The following is a 10,869-nucleotide window of genomic DNA, read 5'->3' on the forward strand; positions in this document are numbered from 1 at the left end:
TAGATTTTGCCCTAAAATCACGCAAATCGCACAGTATCTCTACAGTCATGTAATCAAAACGCATCTGTCCCATCTAGCGCCACCATCAGGACGATTTTGGAAAAACATTTTTTTTGCCTATTGCCGATTAGGGAGTCTTACTGGTGTTTAATTATTTGTATATATTTACATGTTTAAAGGACAACTTTGTTTATATTTTATATACATTTCATATATATTCATATACAGTATATTTTGATTTATATTTGACAGGTTTAACGTCTCAGACAGCATGTTGTGTACATAATGTTTATATATATATATATATATATATATATATATATATATGTTTACACAGCATGCTGTGTACATAATGTTTATATTTGTATATATATTTATTATTTATATATATTTACATATATTTACAGGTTTAACGTCTCAGACAGCTTGTTGTGTACATAATGTTTATATTTGTATATATATTGTTATATTTTACAGGTTTAACGTGTCAGACATCTTGTTGTGTACATAATGTTTATATTTTTATATATATTTGTATATATATATATACATATATTTATATATATTTACAGTTTTAACGTCTCAGACAGCATGCTGTGTACATAATGTTTATATTATGTTTCCAACGCCCCATAGTGCATTGCGCAGACATCTGCACCGAGCTTCCGCCGCCGATTTACAAGCTCACAACGGGTTGCATCTGCGACGCGAAGTGAGCTTGTATGTCTACTGTTAAACCCGGAAGTTTGGTCTCCAGTAAACTCCCGGGGAAACTTGTGGATATATATATTTATATATATATTGTTATATTTTACAGGTTTAACGTGTCAGACAGCATGTTGTGTACATAATGTATATATTTATGTATATATATATTTATATATATTTTACAGGTTTAACGTCTCAGACAGCATGCTGTGTACATAATGTATATATTTATATATATATATATATATATATATATATATATATATATATATATATATATATATATATTTTACAGGTTTAACGTCTCAGACAGCATGTTGTGTACATAATGTATATATATATATATATATATATATATATTTATATATATTTTACAGGTTTAACGTCTCAGACAGCATGCTGTGCGCCGGCTACCTGGAGGGCGAGCAGGAGTCGTGCCGCGGAGACGACGGAAGCCCATTGGTCACCCTGTATGGCTCCACCCACTTCCTGATGGGTGTGGTGGGCTGGGGGCGGGGCTGCGCGCAGCCCGGCTACTACGGCGTCTACGCCAACATGGAGCACTTCACACACTGGGTGGCGGCCATCATGACAAATGTCACGCTTAACCAATAGGATGGCAGCATCTGTAAAAAAAAAAAAAGATCAAAAATAAGGTTAATTTGTTTGTGTGTTGGTTAATTTGGTCTGATTGGCTCATGTGTGTAACATGACGTACCTCATCGATTGGCTCAAAGTTACCATGAAAGCCCTGCCCAATGCGCCGCCAAGGAGGTGGAAACATTTATTTTTGATTGGTTAATTCAGTGGTTTTCAAACAGTGGTCCAGGGACCACCAGAGGTCCTTGAGGGGGTCCCTTATAGATCTTTAACTCTCTTAAATCTTTACGCTCTCGTGAGTTAAATTATTATTTTACTATGAGAACCGTCACAGCTTGTCCGTGTAGACGTGTACACATGTTTACAGTCTATGGGTTTGTCACTCTGACATCATGCTCTGATGTCACAGTGATGTCAGGGGAACCACTGCTGCTCTGACATCATGCTCTGATGTCACTGTGATGTCACACTAACAGAATCCCTTTTACGCCCATATATGGAGTTCCCTGATGACATCAATATTAATGATGCCCTGTTAAGGCCCTCTTACATCTAACAACTTTGAAAAGATTTCTCAGTCGTAATAAAATCGGGGCTATTTGCGGCGCGCTCCCGTGACTCAGTCGTTACTCAATCGTTAAATGTGAGGTAGTTGTCCGACTCGATTTTTACCCCAACTTGAGAGCCAGATTCTGTTACGAGAATATCAAACTGGTTTAATATTTTCACAAATCGGGGCTGAGTCTGAATGAATACAATGACGTAGCCTAGCCTACAACCAAAACAGAACAAGCCAAAAGCCAAGCCATTCATTCCCCAAAAGACGCTGCCTGAGCTGCCAGCCTGGTCGTTGTTGGTGCGGCTACTACGACAGCCCTATTAGTTATTTCTCTGCGTTTCCATTATTCCAAACATTCAACGTTGATAATAGTTGATAGGATCGATCTGCGCCGGCTAGACTGAGAGGAGAGAACGAGAGAGGAGAGGGCTGGGGGAGGAAGGCGGAGCTCGGTGTGTGTGTGTGTGTGTGTGTGTGTGTGTGTGTGTGTGTGTGTGTGTGTGCACTGTGTGCAGTGATGGAAAAAGTAATCAAGTAAAAGTATCAATACTGCAATACTGTGATGCGACGCGCTGTGACTGAGCTTGTAGATCGGCTATTTTCATTTATGGTTAGCCTAATGCTTTATAATAATATTATAATTTATTTAGGAACACAAGGCTATATAATAGGCATATTTCAGCAAATAAAAGGGAATCTTGAACCAGTCTTTACAAAATCTTTAGAGGCATACACATCTAACAACTGAAATCTTTGAAAAATCATCCTACAGTCTTTGGGGAGTCTTTTTCAAATCTTATAGTGTGAGGGGTAGTCTTTAAGAAATAATTCCCAAATCTGTCCACAATCTTACCAAAGTTGTTAGATGTAAGGCTAGCTTTAGAGAGATCCCTGTGATGCCAGGGGGAACAAATCCCTTTTATGCCCATATATGGAGATCCCTGATGTCCACATCACTGTGTGCTTGTCGCCCTGAGGCGTCTTACTAGTTAAATTAAATCTGCATTAATTAATTTACAAGAAGTCTACACAACTACACAACTACACAATGTAGAATAATGGGTTGAATAATGTTATGTTGGTCAACGTTTGCATGTTGTCCCTCCTATTGGATAAACATCAATACAGCATGGAATTGTTGACAAAATCTTATCCAATGACAATGATAAATATATTATTTGTAAACAACAACACCTTCTTATTCCCCTATGAGATACAATAATCCATCACACAGAAATAAGACAGGAGAGTGATTCAGAGTGAGAATGGAATGTTTACTGGAGAGAGAGAATTCAAGACAAAGGTAACAGAATAATCAATGGTTCAATGGTTCATGCTCTCTCTGACAAATTATGTTTTGACATGAGTTTATGTAAGGTCATTTGGTCAGTCCATGGATGACGTTTCAACAGTTCATAGGATGTTTCTTGTCCACAAGTGGCAAGACAAAGAGTCCATATACAGGGTTACTGGGGGAAGAGATGTCCTTGCTGGTGTCTGGATGACACCAGATGTCCCAGGCCGAGCCTTAGAATACCAAAACAATTCTCATTGTTTTAGTTACAGGCTCCATGGCAGTAGATAAGGCCTCAGTTCTACCAGACAGAAGTCTGGCCTTGTAAATGCTGTACATGACATGGCACAAGGGTCCGGTGGTCATCAATATGTATTAATAAAAAGATGATATGAACCATAACAAAATACCTATCAGAAAACACAAACACAATATTCTTAGTGTGATTTGTGCTGTGGTTCTCAAACCCCCAAAATGACACATAATATTTGAGGCTACCAATCTATCACATTATACTAAAGATCCCCAGACCTGCTCTGCCATGCCAGTGGGATGCAGTGAAAATAGACGACTATTGTCACTAGTTTGAGTCCCAGGAAAACATCTAGTTTCTCTTTTTGGTCTCAGGCTTTGGGAACCACTGTTCTAGAAGCACTTAACACTGCTCTAGAAGCACTGCTCTAGAAGCAACAAGAAGGCCTGATTTACACTGCCAGCCAAATCCAGACTGAATCAGATCTGTGTCACATCAAGACTGGAATCCGATTTGCTTAAATGAGTCTAAATGCAGAAAGGTCACATGCAGGTCACATGAAATCCCATTTTTACAAACCACATCCAGAGGTGGTTTCAGATCTGATTTCTAAAGATGTGTCTCAGTCTGAACGCACCGAGTCAAGTCACATCAAACTGTCCAAAACATCACTTGCAGGCAGCGCAACCTGAGAGCCACTGATGTCATTACAGAGAGCGTGCGTTGCATTTTGATTTACAGGAGCGCACAGCAGGTGTAATGAAAATAAAACATTCCTGCATAGGTTTTACACTACTGATAGATAGATACCGTTATTATCCCAAGGGGGAAACTCAGTTGCCCATTGGTAGCACAGCAGTATACAGCTATTTACAAAGGTACAGAGAAGTAAGAAAAGGTAGGAAGAAACAAGAACAGTACTGCAACAGTAAAGAGAAGGTGCATCAAGAGAGGGGAGGGGGCAAATAATATATAAATATATCTATACATAAAGTGTCTTAGGGCACAACTATCAAAATAGTACAGTGTCCACGGAGATCCAGAGTCCAAAGAGACCATAGCAGTCAATGCTAGTTAGTGCAACAAGTATCTCACTGTCATTGTTAAACAAAGCAAAATACTCAGAAACTACCAACCTAAAAATCAGTGCGAAATGGTGAGCAGCATTCAGTGGTCAGACAGAGAAATTCACTTTGGGGAAATGTACAGGAACAAGTAAGGCATTATTATGAAGACATCTCACAGCATGGCAGAAAATGGCTTGACAAGCTTACGGTCCAATCAGCTGTCAGAGGAACATTTAAAAATCGAGAAACACATAAAGAGGGAAAAGTCATGGCGCTTTCGTCGTTACCACGGTAACCAACGCAGATATGTCGACGCAGGGTGGCTTTGGGTTGAAGTTGTTAAAATGACTCTGAACACACAGATCAGATCTGGAACCTTGCAAATGCAGTGTGAAAAGTCGGGCCAAAAGATCAGATTTGAGAAACCAGATTTAGGCTGAATTTGACTGCAGTCTAAATCCAGCCTAAAGGTTTGGGAACCCCTGCTGAAGCATCAGTAAAGCACAATGTTATGCCATTTACTGCCACAAGTAGCCTATGTTATGTTATGTCATGGTTAGCATTAGCAACAGACTTGGTTTGGGCCTATAGTGGATTCACAAGACTACACTTGACTGCATTCTCTTTGGTCAGGACAATAACAAGTATGTACTATGGAAATAATCAACAATAAATGATTGTTCTGCATTCCAGTATGTGTTGTGTTTTCATACCTGCTTGTGTTGTGCTTTCATACCTGCTTGTGTCTGTCAGCATCCAAACCAACCCGGAAGTGGAGGTGAAGCTTACAGAACAGGAAGTATTTTCTGAATATATAGAGTGTTTTGCAGCCTCCGGTGGCAACAACTTGCAACTACAACTCTACAGGTAGGTAATAGAGACACACGGGCGCCTACAAATATGGCCGTCCTATTGTGATAGTGACCCCACTTCGGGTAAGGGAGAACGGTGCACTGCAAGCCAGCCCATAGAAAGTCATTGCAATTCAGCTGTGGTTAGCCTAATATTAAAATAATCCTACACGAACTGCAGACTATCTTGATTTGAATAAAAATATGTTTCCAGATGTATGGCCTGACCCTGACAACATATCTTCTTGTTTTCTAAATACATGATATGTGTCACATTTAATTTGCCACTTGAATGGATTACCCATAATGTTAACAGAGAAGAGGGGAAACGGCAGACACAGAACCTGTCGCTTTTCAGTGACATCACTGTCTTTACTGCTGTGCGTTTATGAGCGCCGACTTTGAAGATCCCGACCTTTTCAACTACAGAGTGGATTCTCCAGGTTAGTATTAATCCAAAAATAACCTGCAAGACTCCGTTTGGAAAAGGCGAGATGCGATCATTTCCCAAAAATAAACAGCCTAATTATACATGAGAGACGAGCGTATCTGGGTATAGAAAACCTCAAGGGATGCGTCCATGACGTGTGTACCATGCGACCACCTAAACTTAAGATTTCCAATGCTAGCACTTTTGACTCACAGATGAAGTATATTAAAGTATATTGTAGGTAGTGTATCAAGATGACAGATATGCCACTTTAAAAAGGAAAAATTAAACTCATGGGACACTTTATTAGAACACAAAAAAAATCGCTAATGCCTCAGTAGTCAACCACTGAAATTATGATATTTCACGATGCCTCTCATTGGGATTGCATTGGCAGCTGCAGTTCACCGTTCATCCTTACCCGAAGTCGGGTCGCTATCACAATAGGACGGCCATATTTGTAGGAGCCCGTGTGTCTCTATTTCCATGAAGTTTGATATAAGCCCTATTCACGGCCCACCCACTCAGCATCCCCCCGGTGCTGAAGTCACGCTTTGAAGGGTAAAACCCTGCTAAAGCCCATAGAGTTAACAAAGAAATCGCAAATTTAATGCAATTTCCGAATAGTACAGTATAAAATAACAGGTAACAAAGCGTTATAATTTACTTTGCCGTTCGAAATAATGATTTGTTGGCTTTAAGTCCAGCTATTTCTGTGGTATTTTACCCTTCTAAACTGACGTCAGCACCAGGAAGTTGCTGAGAATTTTTTTGCTGAGTGGGCGGGCCGTGAATAGGGCTTATAGTGATATCAAATAGGCTTATTTACCCCTACATTCCGGAGCGCTTGTCCAGGGGCTGGTATGGCACAGAAGTAGAGATTCACGCAGGGCATTCTGGTCTAGCTTTGATTGATTGAAGATTGAAGACTTTATTGTCAGTTTGCATAGGAAAAGGTACAGTTCACTGGTACAAGGTCTACTAAAAGGAGATCCTAGAAAAGACTAAGCTTAATTCCATAGGAAACCACTGAAGTATCTCATATAACATTGAATGACAGACGAATAGAACACAGTACTATGCAGTAGATATAGTCAGGAAAACAAGGGGGAAATTAAAAAAAAGTATAAAAACATACAGTAGGTAAATACAAAGAAGGGATTGATTGATTGATTGATTGATTGAAGACTTTATTAGAAGTTTGCATAGGAAAAGGTACAGTTTCATGACGGTACAGTTCACTGGTGCAAGGTCTAACAAAAGGAGATCCATGAAAAGACTAAGCTTATTTTCCACAGGAAACCATTAAAGTATCTCATATAACATTGAATGACAGACAAATAGAACACAGTACTATGCAGTAGATATGTAAAGAAAAATAAAATGAGAGAACAAAAAAAAAGGAAAACAGTAAGTCTAAACAAACAGTATATATACAAAGAAGGGGCAGGGGAGGGTAGGGTTGGGGTAGGTTCGTTTTTTTTTTACCAGTTGCGAACGGCTGCTGCCTGTAAGTGGTTTTTCAGGGCAATTTTAAAGGATGCTAGTGATCCACACTCCTTTATGGCCTTCGGTAAGGCTTTCCACATTTTGGTGGTATAGCAGAAAAAAGAGTTTGACCCTTTGTTGGTTTTGACTCTGGGTTGAAAGTGATCTGTGGTGCTGCCTCTGATGTTGTAATTATGGACATCCTAAACGTTTATAAAGTATTTTGACAGGTACTTGGGTATCATAGTGGTGTAGTGTATCTTGTACACCAGGCCCATTGCAAGTTGCTGTACTCTCTCATCTACTCTGAGCCACCCCACTCTTAACTGGTGAGTAGCGGTGAGGTGAGTGATAGGGAAGGTTAAGCAGGATCCCTAATTAGTTTATTTTGGGCTGTTTGGAGTTTAGTTTTTAGGGCTTGTGGGGCGTCACAATACCATACGTGGACTCCGTAGTCAAAGAGGGGCTGGATTATTGCACCAGCTATGGTCTTCAGTGTGTTGAAATTGACCATTGGGGCGATCCTCTGTAGGAAACGAGTTTGTTGGTTGATTACTATTGATTACGCCATGGTGTACTATTTTGTATTCGTCGCATTCCTACAACAAAATAAATGTATTTTAGTAAATTGGCCCCCATTGTTTCCTTTGGGGTTCTTGGTATTCAATTCATCAACACGTGAAGTAGCATCACAAACATTTAATACCATCACAAGTATAAAAACACCTCTCATCTGTCTCAGGGAGAAGTCAAACCTCCAGTCAAAACCTTTGGCAGATCGTCCTCCAGTCGGAGGCCTTGGGGTATTTCATAGTCGGAGGCTTTGGGGTTTTTTCGTGCCTAATCAGTCTAAAAGCACCAAATGTTGCACAGATGTAGCCCGGGGCTTGCTCTAATGATTTAGCTAGGGCGCCCCTGCATAGAGAGTTGATGGGAGCCCAACTTGATTTGGCCGCTGTGGTGACCCCCCCCCCCGCCGACCCATTTCAATCATGTTTTTATTTCTTTTTCAGAGCACAAATAGTCGATCTACATTCTACGAGCGATGCGCTGTGAACTTGTAGATCAGCGTTTTTAAAAGGAGGATACCGTCAGCGTTAGACACAATTTCTGTGTTACTATTTACAGTGACACTACCAGCCACCATGAGTCACATCTGCCCATGAACGATGGCGGTGCACAGGGGCGTCACAAGGGGTAGGAAAGTGGGAGTGAGTTACCAGGGCCCAAGGTGGAGGGGCCCTATACTTTATCTATTGAAAAATAGTCGTGAAAATGTGCGCAAATCTTTGAATATATGTTTTTTTTTTTAAGTGAACATTTGTAACTCAAAATTGGCATGGAAACATAGGTTTCTTGGCACACATTTTCACGATTTTTCAAAAATAGCAGATCTACAAGCTCGCAGCGCGCTGTGAGCTTGTATATCTGCTATTTTTCAATAGTTAACATTCATGGGGGGCCCGCAGTGAATCCCTGTACCCAGGGCCCAGAATTTGGTGTGACGCCCCTGGCGGTGCATCTTGGGAATGGGCTTATTCTGTCTACAAATACATATTTAGCCACTTGCATTCATGCATGCCCCCAACCTGGGGGCATGCATGCAAATCAAAATCGTTAAAATCACTAAAACATTAGAAAGAAGTATTAAATGAAAACATTTTAACACTCATCTTTTCTGTGCTCTATGGCTATCTAAAATGTCTTTGTCTTTTAAGAAAAATGTACCCTTCTAGATAAAATAAAAACCGTTCTAGATAAAAGAAAAAACCTTTCTAGATAAAAGAAAAACCTTTCTAGATAAAAGAAAACCCTTTCTAGATGCCCCAGAATCAACAGTTGTGATCTTCTCACCATTTTAAATGCAGTTTATTTTATTGTATTTGATCTCAGCATAACAGAGCTGTGATGGAGAACATAATGCAATGTCTAGACTGACCACCAGAGGGAAAAAAAAAACAAAAACAATGACATCAACACAATGCCTGGTTCACTGTCTGTAAGTAAAGTACTTTTACCTGAGTACTGAAGTGCACTGAAGTACATTCATACAGAAATACTTTACTTTATACTTTCCTACCATAAATACTTTATTTTATACTTTACTACAATAAATACTTTACTTTATACTTTAATACAATAAATGCTTTACTTTATACTTTACTACAATAAATACTTTATTTTATACTTTACTATAATAAATACTTTAATTTACTTTATACTTTACTAAAATAAATACTTTACTTTATACTTTACTACAATACATACTTTACTTTATACTTTACAATAAATTCTTTACTTTATACTTTACTATAATACATACTTTACTTCTACCAAAGGAAAAGAGTACATCATAAATTAACCAGTTAATCACTGTTTCAAATATACTGGGAAAATAGCAGATCTACAAGTTCACAACAAGTCACAATGTGATGGACATGTGATGGTGTATAACGCCCGGGATTTTAACCCAGGTCTCCCATGTGCAAGTCCAATATCTTATCCATTGATCCAAAGGGACATCCCTATGGACCGAGGGAGATACTAGACTATTGAGGCCATATCAGGCTGAAGCACTCTGCAGTCTGCTACATGACACGTGCATGCATGTGCGCGCACGTGTGTGTGTGTGTGTGTGTGTGTGTGTGTGTGTGTGTGTATGTGTATGTTACTAAGGAATGTCTAACCTCAAAGAATGTAGACCTGTACTTCCTCTGTGTTTGTGCACGTGTGTGTGTGTGTGTGTGTGTGTGTGTGTGTGTGTGTGTGTGTGTGTGTGTGTGTGTGTGTGTGTGTGTGTGTGTGTGTACTGTACATCCTGCTTCCAACCCCCCCCCCCCCCCCCCCCCCCATGGGTGTGTTTGTAATCCCTGTCTGCCTTTTGGACAGAAGGAAAATAACTAAAGAATGTGTAAAAATGTGGGGAAACAACATGCTATCTAAATAACACTACATTAAACTAGAAAAATATTGTTCCTTCGAAACAATTGTGGGCTCGCTTCAAGCCAGAAAACAATGGCTATAAAAGCACAAAATGTCAAGATCGCAGGCAGTGCTCTCTTTGACGTTACTGACGTCAAAGATCGGTCCATTTTGTTCCCAAAATGTGTTATGCAAAAGTTGACCCGCTGGTGGCGCTATAACAGGCCAATGTGAGAAGGTTGGTATCTGTTCCTTGACCTATTGGGAATGTGCTTGCAAGATTTCACGCACATCCCAGGCTGTGTTCATGATTTGAGGTGTTTTTGGCTTTGGACACTTTATCGCTGCTTGCAGCTATATTTATTATTATTATTTTATATTTTTTTGGTGTGCACTTCATAGGCATGTTAGATAAAGGTCCTTAGATTGCGTGTAATGTTTCATGCAAATTGCAAAAAAAAACTAGAATAAAAACGGGTTTAAGCGTTTTAAAAAATGCTCAAAATTATATAGCGCCCCCCTTTGGCCATTTGGGGTAAGATTGGTTTCAGTGATATTTGAACTAACCCTCTACACTATTTTGTCATGAAAATGTGACTTTGCATGTATGTTTTAGAGGCAGAAGAATAATTTGCATAAAAATGCAATATTGTTTGAATTATTTAAAAAAGCATGTTTCAATGTTAAAGAAATCCGA

The 10,869-nt window shown here is 39.5% G+C and overlaps 1 protein-coding gene across 1 annotated transcript in view; it reads left to right on the forward strand.

Moving 5' to 3' along the window:
• The window catches only part of LOC308295971 (coagulation factor VII-like), a 29,584-nt gene extending 24,416 nt beyond the window's left edge, over positions 1-5,168 (forward strand). Inside the window, exon 10 of the mRNA XM_080739075.1 lies at positions 1,086-5,168. Within this exon, the coding sequence (XP_080595201.1) occupies positions 1,086-1,323 (238 nt within the window). The 3' untranslated portion in view covers positions 1,324-5,168. The remainder of the gene's footprint in view (positions 1-1,085) is intronic.
• Positions 5,169-10,869: the final 5,701 nt, after the last annotated feature.

The sequence above is a fragment of the Nannobrachium achirus genome, assembly GCF_963921795.1.
Source record: "Nannobrachium achirus genome assembly, chromosome: 12".
Taxonomy (NCBI): Eukaryota; Metazoa; Chordata; class Actinopteri; order Myctophiformes; family Myctophidae; genus Nannobrachium; species Nannobrachium achirus.